The sequence below is a fragment of the Anser brachyrhynchus genome (assembly GCF_964034855.1).
Source record: "Anser brachyrhynchus genome assembly, chromosome: 10".
Taxonomy (NCBI): domain Eukaryota; kingdom Metazoa; phylum Chordata; class Aves; order Anseriformes; family Anatidae; genus Anser; species Anser brachyrhynchus.
This window is the reverse complement of record NC_137705.1, coordinates 16,528,938-16,556,046: the sequence shown is the minus strand read 5'-3', so window position 1 is coordinate 16,556,046 and position 27,109 is coordinate 16,528,938. Positions and strand designations below refer to the sequence as shown.

At 52.7% G+C, this 27,109-nt stretch overlaps 1 protein-coding gene across 1 annotated transcript; it reads left to right on the top strand.

Moving 5' to 3' along the window:
- Positions 1 to 17,851: 17,851 nt before the first annotated feature.
- On the top strand, positions 17,852 to 25,726 carry DUSP7 (dual specificity phosphatase 7). Its single transcript, XM_080606451.1, has 3 exons — positions 17,852 to 18,488; positions 20,563 to 20,991; positions 23,378 to 25,726. Exons 1-3 carry the CDS (start codon positions 18,077 to 18,079, stop codon positions 23,683 to 23,685), a joined length of 1,149 nt encoding a protein of 382 aa, XP_080462577.1. The 5' UTR covers positions 17,852 to 18,076; the 3' UTR covers positions 23,686 to 25,726.
- The last annotated feature ends 1,383 nt before the right edge of the window (positions 25,727 to 27,109 follow it).

Here is a 27,109-nt window from a genome sequence, read left to right as displayed (position 1 = left end):
GTTGCAGAGGGATCAGGGCTGGGAGTTGAGCACATCTGCCCTGCCAACCTCTGCATCCCCTTCCCCATGGGGTGACAGGTTTGTGCAGCAGTTAGGATGTCTGCACGTACCCCAGCTGAGCTTTCCCTCTCTGTCTCAAGATCAGCCACAGCTTCGCTCCTTTTCAAACCGCCATGAAACCTCACCGAGCAGCAACTCCTGCTGATCCTTCAGCTCCTTCTCGAGACCATCTCCTGACACAGAAATGGCTTGTTGCCACATGCAGCCAGCATGAATGCCAGCTTCCACCAGCAGCTGTTTGGGACATCGAAGCATCTGAGGACACCTTTCCATCTTGGAAAAGCACTGCCATCACCAGCATCACACCGGGGCTGCCATGGAGCTGGGAAAAGCGCTTCCAGGCAGGTTGTCCTTCCTCGGTGTGTTATCAATGGGGTATGGGTGTGTGTGTGTGTATATATATATATTATATATTATATATATTATATGTATTATATATATATAAACATATATATATGTATAAAAATCCAAAAGGAAAAACCCAAAGCCCAAACTGGTGTAACTAGGAGCAGACTCCATGCTTTCCCCAGTGATGCAATGTAATGATATAAAAAAGTAAGTGTTTGAAATCTTGTTTTAAAAGCTCTTGTTCCTGGCCAAAGCTGATGAAGAAGCACTACTGGCAGCGTTATGGTGAGGAACACATGATGATGCTCCAGCCCTGCAGGTTCTGCTGGTCCCCAGGTGCTGGGAGCTGCAGGCTCCTTCCCAGGCACTTCCAATGCACCCTGCAGGCTGCGTTGCTGTCATGTAGCTGTGTTGCTTTTCAGGCAGTTTAGACAGTTTTTATGAAGGTAAGAAGATTTTTCTTTTGATTTTTTTTTAAAAGAACTTACTATTTTCTTGAATTCCTCACCCATGCACGTCAGTGGGGTCTCAGACCAGCTGGTTTTGGACGCACTCGGAAATCCCCGCAGGGCTTGTTTTCTGGCAGGGCTGGGATGCTCTTCCTGCTGGTAGCTAGCCTACCATGAGAACGTTTCTTTTTATTTAGTCGCATTTATTTATTTGTCCAAACACACAGCAGCCCAAGCATGTATTTGTGTATGTGTGCTCAAATGTCTTCCAAAAGCCACTCCTACCACCCCTGCAAAATAGTTTGAGGATGATACAAGAACGATAAATATCTGGCCAAGGGGAATGTTTTGGAGTGAATGAACGGGAGTTGTGAATGGAGACGGCTGTGGCAGCACGGCACTGTGGTGGCACTGATTTCACCCAGCATGGGACTGGGGGAGCAGAAGCAATGCCCGGGCATTCCAGGGGAGAGGCAAAGTCCAGGAGTGCCCAGTGAGGAAAGTCCCTCGCTCAAGCAAGACACTTCATGCCCCATTCAAGCTTCTGTTCTGGCCTGGATTGAAGTCTGGGTTTGTGCTTAATTCTTCATCCTGAAATCCACGCTTAACTCAACATGGGCTTGGAAAGGGGAAGCAGGGATTTGAAATCCATGGCAGGAATTAGCTGTGCTGTTCATAAAGGCTTTCAGCTTAATCATGGAATATTTTTTCTAATTCATAAGAAATTCTAGTACATGGGACTAAAATAATGTCACTTTATCATTAATACCCAGGGAAAGCCTCAGGGACTGTGTCCCTGTTAAAAGATGGTTTACATTTTAGTAAAATACTGCCTGTATAGGTATGTTTCTGGACATGTTTCTTTTTTTTTTTTTTCCTTCGGTCTTGGGAGCTAGTAAAGGGTTTTTATTTATTTATTTATTTTAGTTTTTTCAAGTATCTTCGCTACAAGCTATTCAAACTTCTCCAAGGGAATGTTTTTGCCATTACTACTGAGTAGCTGCTTTTTACAAGGATTAGAAAAAATGAAAGTTGAAATTAAATCCAGGAATAATCAAATCCAGTTTTGAAATCAATTCAAAACCCACACTTTTTTGACAAAATGTCTCTTGGAAACAACATGATGAATGGTCATCAACTCTTCAGATTCCCAGCTCAGCTCCAAATTATTTGCTGTTTGGGCAAGATAACGCACGCAGCTGACCTGGGTGCTGAGTTCCCATCAGCCAAGGGGTCCTGGCAGTGGAAGGGTTGCGTTTCAGACCAATATTGGGTTCTCAGGCAGAGGTACTGCATGATGGGGTAACGTCCTGGGGGGTGTCAGTACGTCCCCTGGTGCCTCCTCCGTTGCTGTTAGCACACCCATCTCACCCATGCTACAGGAGGGGATGCCAGACTCCGAGTCCAGGGGTTTCTCCTCCTGACACTCCTCCCACAGGCACGGGACACCCAAAGCCACAAACTGCTCTGCATCCCCCGAGTCATTTTCTCTGCTTTATGGGCCTCCTCCTCCTTGGTCTGTCTTGGAATATTTGGGGTTTTGCTCAAAAATATTGCAGTGATGGGAAATGGTTTTGACAGACAGGAGATCCAGCCTTTTTTCACTGCATGCCCTCAGCGCTAAGGCAGCTAGAGTTAGAAGACCCGAATATTTTCCAGATGACGCGCTCCTCATCTGCTGCTGCCGTGGGTGCTGGAGAGATGCAGGAGAACTTGCCTAACAGCTGGTGGCAAACTGTTCTGCAGGCAGTGCCGTGAACCTGCTGCTTGTTCTTCTTGCCCAGGGCAGTGGAACAGTCTCCAGGCTTGGCGGAGGTTTTGTGTTTCAGATTCTCAGGCCCATGCATGACCCGCACTGCAAACAGCCCAGCTTGCTGGCTGACAGCATGGGGCTCCACGGACCACTCCATGGACTCTCTCCTGGCCCCCGTCTCTTTAGCACATCCGCATCTCCTCTCAGGACTGCTGATGTCCCAGGACCCCACCACTCTTTGACCTGAATCTCCAGCTCTCCTGGGCTCCTTTCTTCTCTCTGCTGCCCATAATTAGGGAAATCTCAGACAATGGACCCATGTAGGAGTGGGAATGGTAGTTATTGTGGCTCAGGCTGGCTGGCGAAGACTGCCACAAAGGCCTCCACAAGGACAAGGAATTTCTCTACATGCACCTTGATCCCAGGATGGAGTTTTTCCCACGTTGGATGGAAATAGCCTGATGTGGGAATGTGCTCTTTGCACTGAAGGGGTTAAAAGCCTGCTCCCTCCTCCTAGGCTGACCCTGGAAAATACCTCTCAGCCAGGGACTAAATGCAGGACAGAAAGTAAGGCTCCTAGGATACAAGGATACAAATAACACAACTTGTTCCACAAGCAGTGGAAACCAGCAAAGCCGGGTTTCCTATGGTTGGTGTCATGGGGCAGAGTTTCGGGGAGGGCTCTCACTGGCTGATAGAAGCTAAACATCGCAGGGCAGCAGTGGGGTTTCTTCCTTCTTGCCAGCCACCAAACTTCACAAAATGTAAGTTCCTGTAATAACTGGGAGCCCCTGCTCAGTGTGGGGACAAGGCTGGGTTCCAAATTAAACCCAGCAAGGACGTGCTTGTTGATTTGTTCCTCTTCAGGATCTGGTGGAGGCTCCTTTGCAACGCACTGGTGAAGAGGAGGATGACAAGGAGGAGGAGGAGGAGGGGGCTGCTGTGTCATCTCCCCGAGGGTGGCAGTGGGGCCACCAGTGTCCCTTTGCTCCCAGCAGCCAGCGATGGGGAGCAGCTCAGCCTGAATTCACTCTGCTACAAGTGATGGGGGGGTCCATTCCTGTCCCCCCTGCCTGGGAAGGACTCGGCATGGATCGGTCCCCCCCTGCTCTCCTGAGCCAAGACAGCTGGGATGCTTGTGGCTCTGGTGTTCTTCTTGACCACTTGCCCCGTGTTTTCAGGGGTGAGAGGAGTCACGGTGGCTAGGGGGCTATTTTGTGTGCCTGGCAGACGTGAGCTGGGCACTTTGTGGGAGGCCCGAAGGAGGATGGCCCAGGCTGAGATGACTGCTTACTGCGAATGCAACCAGATGTTACTGATGTGCTTTGCGAGATTAATGGGAAGGGAGGAGAGGGTCTTGGTGTAACGAGAACGAAGCTGGCAGATGACTGCGCCATCTATGCTCAACCTTGTCTAAGCCTATTTATATAAATCATGTGAAACTCAAATTAGAATTTTATCCATCTGCTCTGCTGCAAGTTGCTCTTCCACTGGTAAAGCAAGCCAAGAAAACGTTCTTAACTCTGTAAGATCTGCCTCTAGCGTGAGAAAGGTTCATATCCACGGCCCAGAGCCAGTGGAGAGGCTGCACCTTGCCATGGGCTTCGGGACATGAGCAGAAGAGCTCCAGGAAGAAGCAGGGGCTGCCCTCAGGGCTGCAGCATTACTTGGCTTCCAAGGCTCCCCACCATGTGCAAGAGGATATGGGTCACTCACCTGTCTCGTGTCTGACATAACCATGGGTGAAAGCGTTGGGCAAATCCCTCTTTGCCTGGCTGCCAGTCTGAAAGCCGGTGCCCAAACACCACGTGTTAACACAACGAAGGTAGGGAAGTGCCCCCTGTTGTCTCTTTGCATCTTCCCGTGTTTCCTGCTTGTAGCATCTGCCTCTCACTGGATTGTTCAGCCTTTCCTTCTCGGGGAGGCTCTTACACAGTCACTTGCTTTAGAGATGGCCAGCGCTGCGCTTGGGGTGACCGTGGGCCCAGGGGACGTGGCACCACCGGCAGCCGTGGCCGCAGCTCTGCCTCACGCACGGCCGCTAACCGTGCCGGTCAGCCGGGCACACGCTGCTTGTGCAAGCGTCCTGTTGGATCCTGGCCACGAGTCAAAGTTCTTGCGAAACATCAGCAGCTCGTGGCCTAAAACCCAGCTGTGGGCACAGGGAGCGGCGAGGGGAGGACACTGGGATGGAGGCCGTGCAAGGGCGCAGGAGAGCGATGCCTGAGCGGGGAGGAAGCCAAGTGAGTCAGCGAGACAGATGCCGGGCCTGCTCTCAGCCCGGTGATTTCTAGGAAGCACATCTGTCTGCACACACGGGTGGTCGCTGATGAAAAAGGTGACTCACCAAGCGATCTTCTGACCCCTCTGCCTGGCTTTCTTGACGTGTGCTGCTTTTCCCATAATTGAAAACAAAAAACATCTCCCCCACCCCAAATTGAGGATTTCAGCAAACAGTTTGGGGGTAAACTGGTGAAGATGACATGGCAGAGGAACAGTTGGTCAAGTCTGTGAGAGATGGAGCCAGATCTAAATGAGGCCCAGCCTCACTGGTACAGAGCAGAAGAAAGGCAGCACATGTGTCTGCGCAGTTGGATTTCTGCATGCTCTGTTAGATTGCCTTAACATCACGTGTATCTCTTTCCTTTTTCTTTTCTTTTTAGCAAAACAGGAGTGGAAGCTCACCAAAAGTGTCTTCAGGCAGAAGTGGAGAAGGTCTACGAGGTGATGAACCCTGTGGCCCCTTGGGCTTGGCTGGCAGGTGGAGGCAGACGCATCTGGACGAGATGCTCCGTTTGCAACCAAGAGGCAGTGGCCACCTCCAGCAGATCTCCCTGTAGCTGGACGTGGTGTCCACATCAAAATTCATCTCAGTGAAAGGCCTTTTCCCAGGCGTCCTCCATGCTGTGGCCAGGTGTTTGGTACCCACAGAAAGTCCAAGACCTTGAAGCCCAAGACCTGCAAGAGGGAGGATGCTGCTGGTGTCTGTCTGGAGATGCTGCACGCCTTCCAGACGGGCCTCTGTGTGTCATGAGCAGGATGCCTGAGTGCCTCCTCTGAAGGCCTAGACCACCTTGTTTGTGCAGAAAAGCCACTTGCTTCTAGTGGTTCCTCCTGGCCTCTTGCTGCAAGCACCAAGGGGCTTTGCAACCACCTTTTTTGGTGGTTGCCTTCACATCTTAATGAAAAAGTAAACAGGGCTGGGAAAGGCTGGGGAAGGATGTGATGCTCCCCTGCACTTGCAAAAATCCCATATGTACAGCAGCAAAAGTGATGCTGCAACACTGCAGCCATCAGCGCTCCTGGCAGGGCCACCCTCCGGTGCTGCCATCCGCACGGCTGCTGACATAACTCCCAGCACCTCTCCTCACTCAGCCCTGAGATTGCAGGCAAGGTCTGTTCTGGACCCTTCTGCAGCTGCTTCAGCTTTGGTTGGGCCTGGGTCCTGCTCGGGAGCTGAGGAGGTCTCCCTGGCCTGCTGCAGGCATCGAAGCCCCCTTGCTGCTCTCCCAGAGCAGCCACTGTGATGGCCGTGTGGCTGGATCAGAACTTTATGCTGGATGTGGCCCCCACTAAAAGTCAGCATTTGCCAGCAAATGACATATGTTTCTTCTTTCAGTTTTATTGCATCAGAGTCAGTCTCCCTAGTCTGCATTTTAGATCAGAGACTCCAGAATCTTTAGCACAGGGGAAAGAGCTACAGATAGTAAAAAAATTTAAAAAAAAAATAAAAGGGGGGAAAAAGGGTCCTGGAGATGCAGTTTTGTCCTCCTGCCTGTTACAGTGTTGCTGGCTGCCTTGGGCTAGCACCACAGTTTGCTTTCAGCTGCAGCTTCTGCCCTGTGAAGGCTGGAGTGGAAGTTTAGGAGAAGTGAAGTGGCCAGGCTGTGCTGGGACAGCAGCGGCTGTTGGTGGAGCCACCAGGGGAACGGCTCCGGAATGGAGAGGCTGAGGACTGTGCCTGAGCTTCCATGTCTGCATCCACGGAAAACAGGTAAGAAATGCTCCTGGCTTGGTCGCCCACTTCCAAGCCCATTCTCAAAGCCAAGAATGTGAGTAAAAAAAGGATTAAACTGTTTTTAAGAGCTTTAATCACGTAAAATGGAGATAGTCAAAGTGTTTGTGTGAGGAGATGTCTTAAATGCCCTTTGCAAGCCTGGCGTGGCCACGCACCAGTATGTGTTTCTCTCCAAAAGGGCCGAGATTAATTTTATTTAGAGGGGCAGAAACAGAGGATTATAAAACTGGAATGTTCTGTGATGCAAAACTGCTGCTAGATTCATTTTTTTTATTCATTTTTTATAAACAGGCTTTTAATTCAAGTTGTCTCAGTCTTGTTTCTCCCCCAGCCTCTCCTGTGCAATGCTAGCCCGTTTGTGTCTGGGCTACTGGCAGCATGTGTTTCAAGTTCTAGCCAAGCATGTATTAAAATAAAACTGCAATCTGCTGAAAAACAGGTTTTAAGATGGAAACAAATAATTAGAAACACGCAAATTAGTGTATGTCTGACAATAGGTTGAGCTCTGTACAAATTTAAACAAAGCTGGTAATCACAGGATGCAAGTGATTAAACCAGAGGCAGTGGCGAAATGTCGGCTCTAGCAGGTCAGGTGAAAAAGGTGTTGGGAAGGAGCAAACCTGGGCGGGTTTTTCAAGGGCTGTGCACCCAGAATTGAGATAAAACAGTAGCATTTTGGGGCCTTTGTGTAAGACAATGCATTTAAAGACCGGGTGCCACAGAGGTGCTTGGTCAAGGTGCTCGCTTGAACACTTCGAGTGATGGGACATCCACAACTTCTCTGGGCAGTGGTGGGGCACCACGAAGCTACGCTGGTGGGGACGATGTGGAAGTGCTCTCTGTGGTTTCCTTCCTTTGGCAGCAGCTGCTTTTACACCTCCAGCCTCAGGTGGTGCGGGCACCCCAGCCCTGCCAGCGACCCCTGGCTGGGTAGCGGCCAGTGGGTCCCCTGGGTGGCTTTCCAGCAGTGACTGGGAGCAAACCGGTTAAAAATTCTGTGATTGCTGAAATTACAGCGTGCCTGTTTCTCTTTGTGCGCGTGTGTGTAAGCAAGCAAGGCACAATAACAGCATAGATTGTTCTTCTGCACCCATTGTTATGGAAATTGCCTTAGAGACAGTTGCTCTGCCGTACATTTTTAGAAGTGCCAGCAGGAAAAGCACTCGGAGGGGAGGAAAAGCACCCAAGGCAGTGCCAGCACTGCCCCTTCTTCAGATGCTCGGTGGGGATTTGAGCTATGGGTGGTTTTTTGCCCATTTGGGCAGAGGGAAGGAGCCTCTGAAGGAAAATCCCCATCTGTGTCAGCCTCCAAAGGAGCCTTTTGGGCTGCGTGTCTCAGCCTCTGCTGCTCATCCGCAGTTTGGGCAAGGGATCGCGTGTCCCATGCTCGTGCCTGAAGTTTACAGGAGTCCTTCCCTCTGCCAGCAGTGCTTCACTACTGCAAATGGCCCCATTTTAGTCAAAATTAGGTTTTTCCTACTGCTAGATGCCACTTTATCTCAAAAAAAAAAAAATCTCAAGAAAAATTCACCATTGGATCGGTGTGCTGAAGTGCTGTCCCCCTGTGAGCTGATCCAATGCACCTTGTTCACCATCATGTCTGAAACAAGGCTTCTAATGCTCCCAAACCTCCCGGTTTCCAAAACACCACAGGTGCTGGTGAAGGCGCTTTGGAAGGGGTATGTGTCCGTGAAATCTTTGTGCTTCCCTCGCACTGGTGTTTTGCAAAAGGCAGAAAATGACGATGCACTGGAGCCGCCGAGTCGGCTGTGACCACTGAGCACCAGAACGCTGTAGGGGCTGGCAGGGCTTGCAGACACCCTCTCCTTCTTCCCAGCCAGCTCCAGTTTCCTGGTCTGAAACAAATGGTCCTTTGGGTTCTTCTGCCACACCAGCCTGTCCCTGCTTTGAGAATGAGCTTTCATCTGAAAGGATGGTGGTTGGGCCAGCGAGGAGTGTTGCATGGTGAGGGTTAGGGCTGTTCACCCCCTATTTGCATTAAAATGCCCAGGCCCACGTCAGTTTTGACCCAACAAATCATCTTTTGTCTCAGTTTCAATGTTTTTTTCTCTTTCAGGAGAAGAAAGGAGGCAGGAGGTCTGGGCCAGGGGAGAGCGGTTCTGGAGAGGGGCTCAGCTGTGTCCCCTCCCAAGCACCCCCAGCCTTATGGCTGTTCCTCCTGCTGCATCCCAGAGCGCTCAAGGGCTGGTGGTGATGGTGAGGTGGTGGCAGAGGCTGGGAAGGGACCTCGTCATCAGAACGTGGACCCTGGGAGCCACGAGCTGGTGGCAAGATGCCAGTGAGCAGCCTGGTCCACGTTGGCTCCATGGGTCCCTAGCTGCTCCTCTGCAGCCCCCAGGCACTGTCTGGGGCTGCACATGCCCACGGTGGGGTCAGGAGGACCTCGCCATCCTCCTGTGGCTCTTGCAAGTAGGCCGATTTGTAATACCTGCAGGCTCTTCACCGTGCTTCGTGAAGGACCGTGGTGTCATGTTCTGTGGATGTGCTCAGAGCTGCTGAGCATCTGACCTTTGTGCTAGCAAATTCTCTAGCTTTGTAGCCACTACAGCTGAAAAGATACTTCTCGGTGAACTTGGGAAACTCTTTATCCAAAGGGTCCCTCGTGTTGCTAACCCCAAAGGCTCCGCTCTCAGCAGTCAGAAGCATGAGGTTAACACAACCCTCCAACCGTTTCTTCTGAAACAGAAAATATTGGAGGGGTGGGGAAGGGTAACTCTTTGTATTTTAGACTCTGAGCCTTTAAGTTTCTTTTACTGTCTTTATCTGCTGCTATTGCAATGTTTGGAAGCCCTGGGGTGGTTTTTTTTGTTTGTTTGTTGTTGTTGTTGTTGCTTGGTTGGTTGGTTGGTTTTAATGTGAAAGCAGAGATTTTGGGGGCAGGTAGCTGAAGCTTGGCCACAGGGGCTGACAGCCCCGGGCTGTGCCTGTCTGCAGATGTCGGATGCCTTGTTTGGATGCCTGGCTGCTTTACAGACAGATAGCAGAGAAGGACACTTTAATCTTTATCCCGAGCTTAAAAATAAATAAATTTTTTTAAAAAAAAATGTAGAATGGAGAAAAATATACAAAGTAGGCCATGACAACAGAGTTTGCGATCATCTGAGATCTGCTCCTAATTAACAGCAGTTCCCATCCCAGAAATCATACCATTCAGCAAAAGTTAATCATCTTTGCTCATACATACAATGCGCTTCAAGAGGGAATGAGTCACCCTCATTGAAATGTCTGATGTTATGAAATCCAGTGTGACTGATGTAATAGACCCAGCTAAGCTCCCCGGATTGGCTGGGAGCACCAGCAGCAGCACTCAACCCGTGTGTAAGTTGACTTCATTGAGTTTTGCGTGTTTGTACCCGGGCTGGGTTTAGCCTTTAGATCCTAAACCAAACTCTCAGGGAACGGCCCAAGAAGCAGCTGGGTGGACTCGTGCCCAGCAAAGGGGTGCCAGAGGGCAGGCGGGGTGGCAGCACCGAGCCTGGTGGTCCTTGCCCCCTGGCATGGAGCTGCCCGTTGCCACCTCTGGGAACAGAAGCACTCAAATCCCATCACTCTACATGTCTAAGCATTCACAGGCCCAGGGATTTATTCTCCATTTCTTGGTTCAAAGAGGAATGTACGTTGAATTCAGAGCTACGATCCTGCCTTGATATCAGCTGTTCCTCCTTAAATTAAATATTATTACCTGCAAACATTTCCTTTACGCACTGGGAGCTGTTTGCTTGGTGTACTTTGTGTAAATGTCACCATATGAATTACTGAAAGTAATTTAAATATTTAAAGTCATATACTGCAAGTCTAATTTTATTCTGAAATACTGAGCCAGACTTGCAGCTGATGCAGCCGATAACAGCTCAGTCTGGCACCCTTGCTTCCTGTCCCAGTTCTTTAAATTAACGATTTGCATTTCCAACACCTTTCACCCAACAAGTCTGGGCTCTGAGATTTTTTTTTGTTTCAGTGCGATGTCACTTTGCCAATAGCTTTTACTTGACATGAATGCCCGTGATTTCCAATGAAATAACGTTTCCCCCTGAGAAATGCCACCACCCAGGCCAAAGCTTTCCCTAGCTTTCCCAAGAAAAGTTCTGGCCACTTGGAAGCCCCAGCTCCTGGCAGCAGCCCACCCTGAGGAGCTGCGCTCCCACCAGGGCTCATTTCCGCATCCTTGTGCCCACCCGGCCTGCGGGGCTTTCTGCTCACACCTGCAAATGCCATCTTGGATGGTCTCCTAACATGAGGCCCACGGTGCCTTCTAGTTGCGCTGCAGGCACCTCCTCGGAGCACTTGTCTTGCCTGGTGACCTCCCTGCCCCTCGCCGTCCAGAGATGTCTTGCTTCCACTGTAAAGCCGGTGACACATTCCCCAGGGTGTATTTGCTTAAAAGTTGCCTGGTCACCTCTTTCTCTGCCTGCTGTTGCCTCACTGTTCAAATCAGGAGTGAGGAAACGGTGACACGCAGGCACAACACGGCTGTGTGTCCCCAGGCCGTGCCCCCCCCCCCCCGGTCAGCACAGTGCGTGGGCAGGGTGGAGGCGAGACCTGGCATCTCCTCCAGAAGGAGGGCCCACTGTGCCGTCACGTCTGGTCACCTGCTCTGCAGGGCAAGGTGTGCCCCCTTTCAAAACTGGGTTGTGTCTCGGTGCACACTTCAGTTTACGATATTACTGGCTGTAAAAGCGAGTCAGGGGTAAGCTGGAGGTCCACTGTGTAATTCTCAGATGGGAACGTGTATCTTAAAGCCCATCTTTTCCTCCTGGGTCCATCCCTTGGTCTAATAAATGATGTGAGCTCTCACTTCCCGCAGGCTCTGTGCGTGTCCCTGGGATGTTCCAGATATAGCAGCTGCATGTGAAAACTGGGCCACAGGGGGCATTTCCCCCAAATCCCCTTTGGCCACCACAGCCGGCCTCCAAGCTGTGCCAGAGCAAGGCCCAGGCCCTCAATAACCCTCCAGAGATGCTGTCAGCGGGCACAATAATGCACACGGTCTCTTGGGCAAGATGCAACAAGTGCCTTCAACAATGACTGCTTATGCATTGTTTCCTCCTGCCAATGCCACCAAGTGCCTTGTCTGCTTTGCTTGCTGGAGGAATGGTCTGGACTGACGCTCCAGCAAAGCTTCCAGGCTGTCATGAAATAGAAAAATCGCTCAATGCTGCAACAAGGGGCTTGGAGAAAATATGGGGAAATAGTGGACACTTCTTTGCAGCAAGTGAGTGATGAGGCCAGGCAGAGGAGGAGCGGGAGCTGCAGCCAGAACACCTTTGCTGGGGCTCAGCAGCTGCGTAGGCGCAGCAAGGTGGGTCCTCAGCAGCCAGAGGACAGGTCTGCTCCAGAGCATGCTCGTGTGTCCTTCCTGGAGGTCTGGCTGTTGTCCTGGTCAAGAGAGGCTGTTACGTGCTTGACTTCCCCATAGGGGATGTTACCTCCATCCAGCTCCAGAATGCGGAGATGCAGGTTTAGGACCTACTAACGTCACCCCTCTGCTCCACTCTCGTGAGACCCCACCTGGAGCCCTGTGTTCTGCTCTGGCGCCCCCAGCATCAGAAGGACGTAGAGCTACTGGAGCAAGTCCAGAGGAGGCCACGAATATGAACAAGGGACTGGAGCACCTCTCCTGTGAAGACAGGCTGAGGGAAGTGGGGCTGTTCAGCCTGGAGAAGAGAAGGCTCCAGGGACACTTTACAGTCACCTTCCAGTGCCAAAAGGGGCCTACAGGAAAGCCCAGGAGGGACTCTTTGCCAGGGGTATAGTGATAGGACAAGGGTAATGGCTTTAAACTAAAAGAGGGTAGGTTCAGATTAGATATTACAAAATAAATTATTTACTCTGAGGGCCGTGAGGCCCTGGCCCAGGCTGCCCAGAGGAGCTGTGGCTGCCCCATCCCTGGCAGTGCCCAAGGCCAGGCTGGATGGGGCTGGGGGCAGCCTGGGCTGGTGGGAGGGGTCCCTGCCCATGGCAGGGGGTTGGAGTTAGATGGGCTTTAAGGTCCCTCCCGACCCAAACCATTTCATGATTCTATGGGCAGGGGTCGGGGAGCCAAGCTGGGGAAGCAGAGCTGAGACCCCAAGCCCATTTTAAGAAGTGCCCAGTGGGTGGTGGAGCTGCTTTCGCAATTGGTTCTGGTAAAAAGCCTGCACCAGGAAGCTCACACTTAGCCTCCTTGAAAAAGAAATATTTCTCTGCAGGAAATTGCTTCTTGTGACTAGCCTGGCTGACTGGGAGAAACAGCCAAGGAACTGACGTGTGTGGAGGGCGGGCCGCCGAGGATGCTGAGCCTGTGGAGCTGGGAGGCTCTGGATGTGCAGACGGGTGAGAGCGGAGGCACGTGGGGAACAAACACCAAAGGGCCCTGCTGTCACTGCCCTGCTTGCTCTTCTCTGCCTTCCTGTTCTCTAAGGATGAGCTTCTATTTTGGCATATAAATGAGAAATGATTAGAAATGGGGCATGTAGGTATATAGGTATACCTGCATAGGGATATGTAGCTATAGGTATATATCCTCCACAAGGGAGGTTGTCGTAAGGGTGGTGGTGTGTGGCTTTCGCACCTGTTCATTTAAAGCCTGCTGATAAAAAGGGTATATAATCGGAAATCTTCTCCAGTTTTCTCCCTGCCAGGAGCCTGGAGCCTGGGAAGCAGAGGGAGGGAAGCAGGCAAGCCGTCGTTGCTGTTATCCCAGTTTGGTTGGATCAGAGGTTGCCCTGATGGCTGGAGGAGCCTGTGGGGACTCATCTCCTGTTTGTCCCTTTCTGTCCTGGATTTTACAGAAAGTGTGGGGACCTCCCAAGCTGTCATCGAAGCAGCTCTCCCAGCCAAAGCAGTGTGAGAAGTACTGGGCTGATATTTCTGGATAAATTAGGTTTTGGCTCTGCAGATTGGATTTGTTTTTTTTGCACCCAGGTGGAAGCAAACCCTTTGCTGTAAAAATGCAGATGGTTCCTCAAACTCTGAAGATGGAGCCAGGCTATTCTTGGGTGCCCAGTGAAAGGGTGGGAGGCAATGGGCACAAACTGAAGCACGGCATGTAATGGTTAAACGTAAGGAAACACTTTTTCACTGTGAGGGTGGTCGACCACTGCATCAGGTTGCCCAGAGAGGGCGTGGAGTCTCCATTCTTGGAGATATTGGGAACCCAACTGGGATGGTCCTGCTCCAGCAGACCTCGCTGCGATGCTCTCCAGAGGGACCTCCAGCCTTAGCCCTTCTGGGCTTCTGCAACCACTAAGAGCTGATCACAGAAAACAGAAAAACAGAGTTCTTGGAGCCTTGATTTTTGCTGCAAAGAGAAGATAACGTCCACCACAGCCTGCAACACTCTGCAGACACAGCTTTGCTCCTCCATGGTTGCCACAGAGCTTCTGGATCTACCTGGAGACATCTGCGTGGTGGAAAGGTGGGAACCAGCCTCAGGGGAAGCCTCCTACCCTGAGCCTCCTTCAGAAGGCCGGAACCTGGACGTGGATTTTCGTTGCAGCTCTTGAGGGGTTTCCTCAACCTTGGCGGTGCTCTCCAGGTCTGACGAGAGGCAAAGATGATGTCAGAAGAGTCAGGTGGGAGGCAGGAACAGAGGCCCATGGAGATTGAGGCTAATCTGGAAGAAGGAGGAACACAAGTGGAGGCCGGGCACTGCGAAGGCGCTGTGAGGCCGCACATGCCTCCTTTTACATTTGGCTGTGTGGATTCTCCTGCAGGGACGTACCAGAGAACCATTGTGCAGTCTTTGGCCCAGAATCCACAGACACCGCGACATGAAAATCTCCAACTCTAGAGCAAAAGTGCCTTCCAGAGAGGGACAAGCGATGCTGTCCCATCTCGTAGAGCAAAAATGGCAGCACCCAGCAACTCATCAGCCTGAGCTCCCCGCATCCCGGCCCAGCGTCTCCACTGGTGACTACACACGAGCAACACCACCCTGACCCTGCTGGACACAAGGCAGCTTCCCGCCGGCAGAATGCACTTCCCAGGGCTCAGCATCCACGCAGGATGGAGCCCACCGGAGAAGCAGGGCGGTGTGAGGAAGGGGAAATCTGCTCCCACCCCCAGGAGCTGCCTGCAGGTTCACGGCCGTTGCTGCACAGGGAGGGCTCGCTGCAGAAAGCGTCGCAGCGCGTAGATCCTCCCACTGATCGCTTGTGGGTGAAGTGCTTCACCAGGCCAAAGTCATCTGACATTTTTCTTGCGGGCGGCTGAAGCTAATGAATCCAGATTAGGCAGTGCGGAGGCTGGGGAGCTAGATTTCTGCTGAATATATATGAAGACAAATGTAAATTCTAAATTTCTAGGGAGTATTTTTACCCTGGCTCAGCGTTAGTGTTGATAAAAATAGTCACAAATTAGTGCAGGAGTAGAAAGTAAATTTGGGTTTTTTATTTTATTTATTTATTTGTTTAATTTTACTGTTAAAGCCGTGCATCTATTTCTCTACCAGGAGTTAACCTCTTACATGCAATAATGAAATATTGTGTAAACAATGAACAACTGCCCTTCCCTGACAGATTTACTCCTACTTCAATTAAGTGATTAGTGAAGAGAACTGAAGTTAAATTATATATATAAGTATATATAAAGTGATTCAATCCCAGAAATTCAGCACTGCAAGGAGGATGCTAAGGATGGTAGCATCAAACCAGCCCTCCTGCTTGTTTCCCTAGCAGCTAAATGTGCTTGCAAAGGTGACAGGGAGGGAGGCACTAACTCTGCTGTACAGGTGGGAAAACCTACTAACTGTGCTGTTACCTCTTGTCCTGCCGTGACTCTTGGTCTTTGTTTCTGCAACATAAAACAAAGATCCAGGTGGAAAATAGACGCCAAAACACAGCCCTGGGTAGAAAAAAGACATCAAAACACAGTCCCCGGGCTCAGGAGGTGAGAGGCGGTGGCAAAGGGAGTGAGGAACCGGAGGTGGCGGCTGCCTCAGCATCGCAGGGGAGCAGAGAATGGATGAGGACAAAAGCACCCCGAACCCAAGATGTGGCTGTGGCCACGGTGGGCTGGAAGGAGGGGGGAGTCCTCCCAGACTGGGACAAGGAGCAGAAGGATGCGTGCACACCTTTGTGTCAGGCACCCGCAGCCAGCTGAGGTGCGGCACGGAGAAGGGAGCCATCCGCTTGCTACTGCACAGCGTTGTCCTTGTCCCCAAGCGCTTGGGACCCTTCAGAGCTGAGCCGAAAGCTGCTCGTTTCTGGGCACCGACCTTTGCTGGCACCAAAGCCACGTGCACGGCAAGACCAAACGCCACCGAAAGCCCCGAGGCGGCCCCCGGCCCCAGCTGCGTGCGTCCTCTCTGCCTCTTCTGCTCTCCGCAGGAAACCAGATGTGGGTGCCTGCTCCTTTGCAGGGCACCGAGGAGCGCAGAGCTCTCGGCAGAGCTTCCTCTGCAGGGGAGATGCGCCGGGAGGCGGCGGGGGGACGGCACGCAGGGACCCGCCGCCGGTGCACGGTGATGACTCGGTTTCATCTCGCTTTTGGCTTCGCTGCATTTTGGAGCAGCTGACTCAAGAGGGCAGCAAGCCGACAGGCTGGCACAGCCTCCAGCTGCCAGCCCTGCCCGCCCCTGACCCCGCCACGGGCCTGTCCCCCCGCGGGGCTGTGTTCACCATAACCCCACCGTAACCCACGCTCCTGCCACAGGAGGTGGGAGAAGCCGGGGGGGCTCTATTGCCCCCTCCCGATGTCCCCCGGCTCCTGGCTGGGCAGGCAGGGATGCCACGCTGCTGCTGGGCGACGTTCTCCGGCCCTCACCTTCACTGGCGAGAAATCTGGTCTTGCCTCTGCAGGTGATGCGCCTGGAACCTGTCCTGCTCGGAGGTTTACGTGTTCGCTAACGTGACCACAGGACGGAGGTGAAGCGCATCCCTGCTCACAGCGGTTACTGCTGCCTCCCAAAGGGGAGCCCAGGAGCCCCCCTAAAATTCCTGGCACTGAGCGTACCCCCAGCAGGCTGAGCATGCTCAGTACACCAAGGGCTTTAGACCCAGATGTGCCTTCTTTGCACAGCCCACTGCTGTTCCACTTAGGAATCGAAGGTACTTTGAGAAATGTTCTGAAAGGTCAGCTATTTTCACAGTGGCTTGCATAAGAACCTCAACATCCTTTGCTGCAAGAGTGGCATTAGTAACTTCCTACAGCAACGCTGAATCACAATAGCTTCCCACAGCAACCAGCAGTAAAAATAAACTGGGCAAGGGGAAGTGGACAGCTTCAGCTGTTCCGCTTTCTCAGGCACACACTTGAGTCACAGAGAAGCAATGTAGAAGCAGACGTTTATTTTGCTGATAGCAATGAAATCCACGAACGGCTCTGAGCATGGTCCTGCTGAAAGCACAGGGTTTTGTAACGGGATGCTCGACGTGCTCGAAGTTCAGCATGTTCCCAAGTGCTGCGCTGGTTCTGCATTCCCATTAGGGTCCCTGCTTAACAACCAGGCTAAAAGGAGACAGGCTGGGGCTGTGTGCTTTATACAATCCAGCATGTATTTTTTTGCCTAGGCACACAGCGTCATTCGAACAGCAGCTTTAAAGCCTGTTACAACTCAGACTGCGTACGTGTGTTTGTGTGCGCGTGTGCAGGGAAGGGGGGTGTTACAGAACGACATCTTTCCCGTTACACAAGACACATCCCGGGCCTTGACTTTCAGCCGGCTGGGAAAAACCCCGCAGACACCCAGCCGGGTCCCTGAGCCTGGGAGTCTGCTGCTGGGGCAGACCCAGGCCCTTCCCTCTGTGGCAGTATTTTCTGGGAGGGCGTAGAGCGAGGGGCTACAGTGAGAAGAAGCTGTTGCCACGAAGGAACGGCTCGTCCGTCTTGGGCTGGGAGCGGCTGATGCCCGCGGGGATTTGGGGAGCGCAGGCCTGCAGGATTCCGCGGGGGTGGGGTGGGGTGGGGTGGGGTGGGGGGGGGGGGGGGGGGGGGGGGGGGGGGGGGGGGGGGGGGGGGCCTGGACCCGCCGCCGCCTCCCCCGGGTCCCGCCGCCGAGGCCCGCGGGACCCCGCGCCCCTTCCCGCGCTCGGCGGCCCCGCCCCTGCCCATATATGGCCGCCCGCCTCCCTCCCGCCGCGCCCTCATTGGCTCCGGCGGACGGCGGGGGCGTGGCGGCGCGGGAGGGGGCGCGGCCTGTCGGGCGCGCCATGGCGGGGCGTGGCGCGCCGAGCTGTGCCGCGCCGCCCCCCGGCCCGCCCCCCGGCCCGCCCCCGCGGCACGACCCGGCGGGCCGGCGGAGAGCCCCGCTTTAAGGGAGGCCGCCGGGATGGGGCGCGCCGCCTAGGGCAGAGCGGGGCCGCCGTGCTCCGGGCCGCAGGCAGCGCGCAGCGCACGGCCGGGCCGAGCCCAGCCCAGCCCAGGGAGCCGCGGCGGGGGTGGCCGCTGGGGGCCGGGCCCTCGCTCGCTCGCTGGCCGCCCGCCCGCCCGCCGCCGCCGCCGAGCCCCATGAAAACGCAGGTCTGGGGGAGCTCCCCGCGGGCGCCCATGGCTGCGGCGATGCCGTGCAAGAGCGCGGAGTGGCTGCAGGAGGAGCTGGAGTCGGGAGGCGGCCGGTCGCTGCTGCTGCTCGACTGCCGCCCCCACGAGCTGTTCGAGAGCTCGCACATCGAGACCGCCATCAACCTGGCCATCCCCGGGCTGATGCTGCGCCGCCTGAAGAAGGGCAACCTGCCCATCCGCTCCATCATCCCCAACCACGAGGACAAGGAGCGCTTCGTCAAGCGCTGCAAGGCCGACACCGTGCTGCTCTACGACGAGGCCACCGCCGACTGGCAGGACGGCGGCGCCGCCACCTCCGTGCTGGGGCTGCTGCTCCAGAAGCTGCGCGACGACGGCTGCAAAGCCTATTACCTGAAAGGTGAGCTGCCCCCCGCCCCGGAGCCCCGGCCGGCCCTGCTCCCGCACCCCCCCCCCCCCGCGCCGCCGGGTGCAGCGATCCCCCCCGGCTTTAATCCCCGGAACAAAATGGTGGGAGGCTGCCAGCGCCCCGCTGCCTTCTCCCCCCCCGGCAGCGGCGGCAGCCTTCGTGCCCGGCGGGGGCAGCCCCCTGCGTTCCCCGCAGCCTCCCCTGCCCCGACCCCAGCAGCCCCCGGCTGGGTCGCTGCAGCCCCCGCGGCGCCCCACGCCTCTCCCCTTCAGAAAGGGCCTCCCTCCCTTGTGTTTCCCTTCCCAAAAAAAAAGCCGCCCGCACCCCCCATTCACTTTCCTTGGAAACAGCAGCCTGTCTGGGAGGGGGCTGCCCCCCCCCCTCCCGTAGGATGATGCAGGAGCTGGGTGGGGGGGACCCTGCGTACCCCCCCCCCCCCCCGCACATGCCCTTTCCTGCGGTTTTGGGGTATCTGGGGACCGTTTCGGAACATCCCGGCGGGCCTCCGTGTGGGGCTGAGCGGAGCCCGCAGCCCGGCTGCCGGCCCCTTCCCGGGCTGCCGGTGCGGTCGCTGGGTGGCGGCGTTGGGGCAGGAATAGCAGCGGAGGCGAGGCGGCCCTGCGGGGGAGGGGTGCGAAAGCTGCCACTTGCAGCCCTTTAAAAACGCTGCTGCTTCTTAATAGACCCTTTTATGGGAGCCGGGGGAGCCCCTGGTATGGGCCTGGGGAGGCAGGGAGATAGGCAGGTATGTGGGGACGAGCCCCCAGAGCGCACTGCCTGCACCAGCCTCCTCGGAAAGCGACGTGGAGGGGGGGACCCAGGCCCCGAGCACAGGGACTGGCCCTCTTCCCCGTGCCCCCCTTCCCTCTGCTCCCTGCCGGTGCTGGTGGGCGAAGCCCCCAGCCCATCCTGGCTTCGAGCTTCCCAACGAGCCCTGCTGCTCCTCCGCTTTGACTTCGTGTTTGTCTCCCCGTCGTCCTCCTCCTGGAGAGGAGGGAGCAGCTTTGAAGTTGCTCTGAGCTGTCCCTAACGGGCGGGGGGCTGGGGGTGAGCCCCTTTCTCTGCCTCTTTCCGGGAGCCTTGGTGGGAAATGTTTCCAATTAAAATTCCAAAATGGCTCCTCGGCGCTGTCTGGCTGCGCGGGAGGGAGGAGGAGGAGGAGGACAAGCCTTTTTTCATGAATGGATGTGGCAGGAGCTATCTGTCCTGCTCGGTGACCCCGCCACAACCACCGAACCCACTAACAAAGTTTCCAGGAGGCCTTTCTAATTAAACCATTTGTCAGTGTCAGATACTGATGGCTGGATGCTGGTTTAATGTTGCCTGGAAGGAGGCAGATTGGTGGGGTTTTTGCTGCTCTCTCTGCCTTCCTTCCCAAGATGTCGAGCTGAGGAGCTGGAGGGGAGTGAGTACTTAGGGTACATGAGGGGTCCCATCCCTCCTCAAGCCAGCTTTGGTCTGGGTGAAGAACGAGCCTGTGGAGCTGCCCTGTCACAAAGCACGTTCGCAGTGATAAATTAGGTGTGAGAATGGCTCTTTGGCAAAACTTATGGCCTTTTTCCCTGCTAGAAGGTGAATTATTTTATGGGGTTTTAGTGCCTGAGCTGGGCCTTTGCTTGTTGTTCTTGGTTTATCTCTTCAGACATGGATACTTTTGTGCTTTTCTGCCTAGGTGGCATAATAGCTCTTGCCTAAACTGCCCCAGCCCCGTGTGCCAAGAAGCTAAATGAGGCGAGATTGTCTCTTGCCATTTATTTTATTTTTGGATGTTTGTTTCTTTTGATGCAGTTGAGATTTGGCCTGTATTTATTAAACTTAGTAAGGAACTTTCTTTGCTTGGGACCCGTTTGCCCAGTAACAGGCTGCTGGGGAAGGCAAAGGAGCAGGGAGATGGCTTTCTCGGGTTGCTTTTCGGGTAGTTGGAGGCATAGCAGCCAATTGCTGGCAGAGACTAAGTAAATAACGTGTGTGTGTGTGTTCAGATAGGAGGATGTCCCATGTTGAAGGCTAAAACATCTTTCTCTCTCTGCCCCTCTCCTTCCCTTTCTCCGTTCCCCCTTCCCAGGTGGATTTAACAAGTTTCAGACTGAGTATTCGGAGCACTGTGAGACGAACCTTGACAGCTCCTCACCCAACAACTCTCCCCCAGCGTCTGTCCTTGGCCTGGGAGGGCTGCGGATAAGCTCTGACTGCTCAGATGGTGAATCCGACAGAGAACCCAGCAGTGCCACGGAGTCGGACGGGAGTCCCATCCCCAACAATCAGCCTGCCTTTCCAGTCCAGATCCTACCTTACCTGTACCTGGGCTGCGCCAAAGATTCAACCAACTTGGATGTCCTAGGCAAATATGGCATTAAGTACATCCTGAATGTGACTCCCAACCTGCCAAACATGTTTGAGCACGATGGAGAGTTCAAGTACAAGCAGATCCCCATCTCAGATCACTGGAGCCAGAACCTCTCGCAGTTCTTTCCCGAGGCCATTGCTTTTATTGGTAGGTAGTTGGCAGAATTTTTTTTTGTAGTCACTGTTCGGGAATGTGGCAAACAGCTTCCCAGGGCTGTCGCTGGTCTCTGGCCTCACCTCTTGGGGCTGTGGCATCGGTGTTAGCTGAGCAGCCAGGCAGTACGCTGCAGAGGCTGGGTTTGGGGAGTCCTCCCCTTCTGAAACTGGGCCCTCACACAGCACCTCAGCCACGTTACCTGCAAGTGGTGACAGAAACACCGGCCCTGCTGCCTCGTGCCCTTGTATGGGGATTTGCAGCGGTGTGAGATGGCTGAGCCAAGGTGGTGGGGAGCTCTGGGTGCCTGCTCTGACGGGAGGGGTGGGCGCCAGTGGGGGCCGCGTTAACGTGACTGGTGCCAGAGATTCCTTAGCCCTGAGCGTGGTTAAAACTCTGGGGGGTTGTTTTCCTCAGGGGATTTGCTAGTCTAGTTGTGATCCTGCTGTAAGTCTCCCTAGCATAACTAACTCCTTGTATGGGTACTTCTCCTAAGGTAAGTGTCAACACAATGAGTTAGTGATTATAATTACACTGCAGAGCTCAGCTGGAAAAACTGCTGTGCAGACAGCCCCCGAGACGGCTTGGGCTGGTCATGGAGGGGAGTGCAGGGGCAGATGCCCTCTCTGAGGCTAGCATTAACTTGGAAAATTGCTTCATTTTCTGGTGGAAGCATCTGTCGGGCTGAATAGAGATGTACGCTTCCCCTGTGAGCTGCATTGTCTGTTGGTGACAGTCAGCCTGATCCATTCTGATTTGCGGAGTGAATGGCACAGGTAGTCGTTAATACTGTAACTATTAAAAGCTCCATGGCTTTGTATCTGGTTGAAGATGCATTGATGTTGGCAAGGGTGACGGGGACCTTTGCCTTCAGTCTGAAGGCTCTGCTGACAGATTTGGTGTTACTTTGATGTCCCCGGTGTTGTATCCCGCTGCATGCGCTCACTGGCCATGCTGTAAGGGCTGAAGTGGGGCAGAGCAGTGCCTGATAACTTGATTCTGGTCAGGACGTGCTGCTGCGGTGAGGCAGCAGGGACCTGTCTGCACCTCCTGCACGGAGCGTGCTGCTAAACCTCATGAGTGAGATAGGGGGGTCCCTGCTGGGGCCTGTCCACTCTGGTCAGGAGGTGTCCCTGTGAATGCTGTGCTTGTGCTTTCCATTTAATGGCAGGAAATGGAGGATTACCTCACTCTAGAACCAAACACCAAGAAATGCAGTGCAGTACCCCGTCAGATGAAAGGCAGAAGTGTGAGGGGGAATGTTGAATGGGGAGAGACTGGGGGGAGGGCTGGGTGATCGCCCATTGCACTGGAAGCTCTTGCCTGGTTTTGGAGGCTGGGACAGAAAACCTGTTGTGGATCTGGTCTAGATTTTGCTTTGCCTGCATCTTCTTTGCCCATTGCCATGTTGGGGGTGTCGGTATGTCTCTCACTAGTGTGGCTTTATCCGAGGACCCTCTTTCTCCTGCCACCTTCTCCCTCCCCACCAAGCTCTCAGCCAAACGATGGCCCGCAAGTAGGGCTGCCCAGAAGTAAGCAGAGCCGTGTACTTGCGTGCGTTCAGCGCGCTCAGCAGCGTGTCCCTCTTTCAGCACCAAGATGTCAATTCATAAAGGGATCACGCTGTTCTGGCCGTGCGGGAGACGATGAGTGTGTGTGTGTGCTTCTCAATCAGTGGCCAGGAAGGGGAAATTTCATTGCTGTTCTCTCGCAATTTTTTGGTGCAGCCTGCATTCCTGCTCCCTGCTACCATTCATTCTGAGAGTCTCCTCCAACACAAGTGTTTGTTTGTAGTAAAGTGTACTTCTTTCGATCCTGAAGAACAATTTCACAATAGGGGAAGTTCGTGCACTTCAGACTCTGTTTAAATTGGCTTTGACTGCATTCGGATAACTTTCTAGTGGAAGGATTAGAACAGCAAAGGAGAATTGCTTGTGTGGCGTCGGGCTGTACCTTTGTGTCCTGGACAGCCTGGATCTAGCTGGTGTGGAGGTGGCTGTGCTGTGCCCAGCATCTCGCTGGAGCTGTTGTCTCCAGCCTGGCCTGCCTTCGGAGGGTACTGAAGGTCCTTGGGGAAGGGATGTGCTGCCTGCTGCCAGGATTGATTTGTGCTTCTCAAGCATCTGAGATACATGGCCTTGCCGAGCTGAATGGGGCTGTGCAGCATTGCTGCATGGTGGGAATCTCTTGGGAGCACGCTGGGGAGGGCCGTGGTGTCAAAGGGATGTGAGCTGGTGTCACTGGGAGCAGGGGATCCAGTTCTGGCAGTCGTCCTGGTCCTGTGAGCCTGCAGCTGCCACCTGGCCCTGCTCCAAAGCCGTGTGTTTTTGGTGCGGAATAATAGACCCCCCCCCCCCCCTTTCCCCTTGTCTTGTTTCAGATGAGGCCCGTTCCAAGAAGTGTGGGATCCTTGTTCACTGCCTCGCTGGCATCAGCCGGTCCGTAACGGTCACGGTCGCCTACTTGATGCAAAAACTCAACTTGTCCCTGAACGATGCCTATGACTTTGTGAAAAGGAAAAAATCCAACATCTCCCCAAACTTTAACTTCATGGGCCAGCTACTGGACTTTGAGAGAACTCTGGGACTCAACAGTCCGTGCGACAACCGCTCGCCCAGCGAACAGCTCTACTTCACCACCCCCACCAACCACAACCTGTTTCAGCTCAACACCCTGGAGTCCACATGAAGGGGACGCCGTCTGGTTGGGAACTCAAGCATCGAATCGCTTCTCTTGAGCATTTCAACTCTTACAAAAAATATCTGTCTTGCCAGGCAGCTCTGAAAGGACTAGCTTCTCTGGGCAGAGGTGCCCGATTGCTGCTTTAAGAAGGCTAATGCCATTCAGTAGTATCCTGATCAAAGTGGTTTGAAGAGGTAGCCTTTTTACAGGGGGTTATTTAATACGGGCGATGTTACAGTGTTTTGAACACAGCTGTTACCGGCAATAACCGCTTTCCTGGGTGCATTGGGACTGTCAGATCATGCACACGTGCGAAGAGCTACCAGGGGTTAGCTTGCTGTGGAAAGTGAGGAGATTATGCACTTGGAAACCTTGAACAAAAGGTGTTAGGCCAAGACTGTTTTAAAACCCAAGTTTACTTTTTTTGATTTTAAAAAAAAGGAAAGGTAGATCTTACTCGAGCTTTGGGTTCAAACTCTTTTTAAATATGTAAGTTCCTGACTGTTTGTACAGACAAGGTTGCAAAACCAGTATTTTATTCTGTTTCTTGTTTGATCATTTATTATTTTTTTAATCAAATGTTTATATTGACCAAATGCATTTTGCACACTATGTGAAGCCTTGGTATGTCCTGGCATATTACTGGGTACTCCAGAGAGAGATACATGCTGCTGCTGTTGTTGTTAGCATCTGGTAGGAAGCTTTGTTATGTGTGAAGGCCAGTTGGGCTTAAACGCAACCCCTTCACCACTCCTGCACTCACAATCACAAACTCTGCACTGATTCAGCCAAGGTGACTAAGCCGCAAGCTTTTTTTTAATGCCACCCCTGCCAAAAACAGTTTGCTGTTGCCAGTGGTAAAACTCTTGTAGCCTCTAGAGTTGGTAGAAGCATGTCTGAGCCCAGCTTCATTCTCTGCTGCCTGTTGACTGACTTAATGTCATCCAGCTGGCCTGAAATCATTCCAGCTTCCCAAGTAAAGAAAGGAGTCGTGATGTTGGCATTCCTCGTGCACACTCGAGTCTTTCCCACATGTGCGTGTGGGGGGTGGGGGAACGTGGCAAGAGCCTGGAGCAGAGTGAGGGTTGCATGGCAGGATGGGACTGAATCATCACGTGTGGAGCGTCCAGGGGAATGGAGAGATGTGGAAACGATGACAAGAGTGTTGTAACAGAGAATTTATATATATATATATATTAACTGGCAAATTCTGAGATGATTGGAGCTTTCAACAGAGGTTCTGATTTTTTTTTCTTCCTCTTTCGAATAACTTTATACCGTGCCTTCTATTCTGAGAAGACTTGTTTATATTTCTGGCTAGTGTTTGGCAAACACCTTATACTGGGCCGGGAGGGGGAGGAAGTGGTAATTTCTGGGAGGAGGGCAGAACGGATTTGGATTTTTTTTTTATTGGCTGCAATGTAGTCCCTCCTTTCTCCCCCCTCCCTGGCCACTTTAACTCATGTAACTGAAAAAAGCCACGGATTTTTCTAAATATCCAGTTTTTGTACTTTTTTCAAGAAAAAGAAAAAATAAAAAAAAAGTCTCCATCTGGAGGAATGTTTGACGCTGTCACATCCTGAAACTGTTCTTTTTGTTAAAGATGTTACCAGAATGTTGGAATGAGCTTTTCTTGTTTTCTGGATGTTTTTTGTTTGTTTGTTGGGTTTTGTTTGCAACAATGTTGGGATCATGGGTCATTGGAAGGGAGAATGGGTGTAAGTACGGTTGTGAGTGAGCAAATTGAGAATATCCTAATTGCATCTTACCTCATGGAGGAATTTACTTTTTCAGGGATTTTTTGACAGTGCATCTGTATTGCATTACAGCTAAACTGGTTTGTAAAGGCTTCCTGTGCTGTTAGCGGTCTTTCTTCTTTAAAGGAAAAAAAAGATGCATCTTCTGATTAGTACAAATGAGAGCTTGTTAGTGAGGAATGGTTCTGCTTTCTGAGTTATGAAGGAAAACTAGTGACCCTATATATACTGATCCAATATTGGGACTTTGTTTATATTGCAAATAAATATTATTTTTTCTTTAAAAATGATGTTTGTGTCAGATGCTTGTCTAGCCTCTGCCCATATAAGGGCATGCTGTTCTCTTATCCATTTTTTTATGGTCGATTAGTATTCTTCTGTGACCACGAAGAGCATTTGCTGGGCAGTGTTCAAGTGTGGTGTTTGGTTTCGTGCGCAATTTAATTTTTAAGACCTGTGGTAAAATGGAGAGGGGGAAGTATGAGGGCAAGGAGAGGGATGGGGTATTGGATAAACCAGGGAACAAAGAACAGCTTGAGAAAGGGACCGGCTTTGGCCCCAGCCATTCCTCTGTGCCAAAAATAAATAGATAAACTAAAGACACTTTTGTTTGCTGTTTAAGTGTGGCCTGTGAAGGCACAGCAAAGCCTTGCCCACAACTGTTGTGATAGCAGATTTTCTTTTGGTAGGAAAGCAAGAAGTTGTGGCCTTGTGGGCAGCTGCCTGGTGACTTCTGGGTCTCACAGCTCTGTTGGCAGCTGGGCAGGACTGAGCTGGCCCTGCCAGCGTTCAGGGCACTTGCTTTTTCCTGGGTGCTGGTGCAACCGTACTGTTATAAGGACAGCTAGGAAAGGTTATCAACACCTTGCAACTCACCTGGAAACGGGCAGGCAAGCTGTGCTCTGGCTGGTGCTGGATGTGAAGCTGGATGGTGTCACCTCTCCCACCTGGGGGAGGGGTGGGGGGACAACCATCTTTTTTTTCCCCTCCAGCTTTCCTTGTTCTTATCTAAGTGGCAAGAAATTAAATTACTATCTATTCAACTCCTCAGGTTTGCATCTTTTTGTTCTCCTAATCCTAGGGCCTGAGCCCAAAAAATTGCACAAGGAGTTCAGGCTGGCAGGTGCAGGGTCCGTTGCAGAGCAGGGCAGATGGTCAAAGGCTGAAGCAGAAGCCAAAGGTGTGTGTGGGGGGGTGAGTGAAAGTTTGGTTGTTTACTTCTCCACTGCATGATGAGAATCTATATATCGATTTTAGAGGCCTGTTTGTGGCTCAACAAATGAAAAAATCTCTGTGCTATGTGGGGAAAAGAAGACCTTTAGGTTTTCTTCTGTAATTACATGGTAGAGTAGCTCTTGAGGAGGGTGTGAAGGAACACTGGAAGCTGGTTGTGCGCTGAAGAGGTGTGGAACAGCTTGTCAGGTATATGGCTATATTTGTTTCCCTCTTAATTTCCTCTTATGATTTTCTGCTAAGGTGTGGAATAGGATATTAGCAGCTAGCACTAGCTCTGTGAGCATGTTTGAGCGGTAGCTGAGCTGTGGCTGGCTGGAACAGCACAGCTGCTCTTTGCAATGGCCTTGGTAGAAGAGCTGGTGTGCAGGCAGCTCTTGCATAGCACATCATCCTGGGAGATGCAAGTCTGTTGTATCCCATCACTGCTCCACTTAAAA

What these genes read in the sequence shown, in the direction of transcription:
- DUSP7 (XM_080606451.1), top strand. Translation starts at nt 18,077, where the DNA reads ATGAAAACGCAGGTCTGGGGGAGCTCCCCGCGGGCGCCCATGGCTGCG. An exon ending in CAAAGCCTATTACCTGAAAG is followed by an intron (nt 18,489 to 20,562) that starts GTGAGCTGCCCC and finishes CCCCCTTCCCAG; the next exon opens with GTGGATTTAACAAGTTTCAG. An exon ending in CGAGGCCATTGCTTTTATTG is followed by an intron (nt 20,992 to 23,377) that starts GTAGGTAGTTGG and finishes GTCTTGTTTCAG; the next exon opens with ATGAGGCCCGTTCCAAGAAG.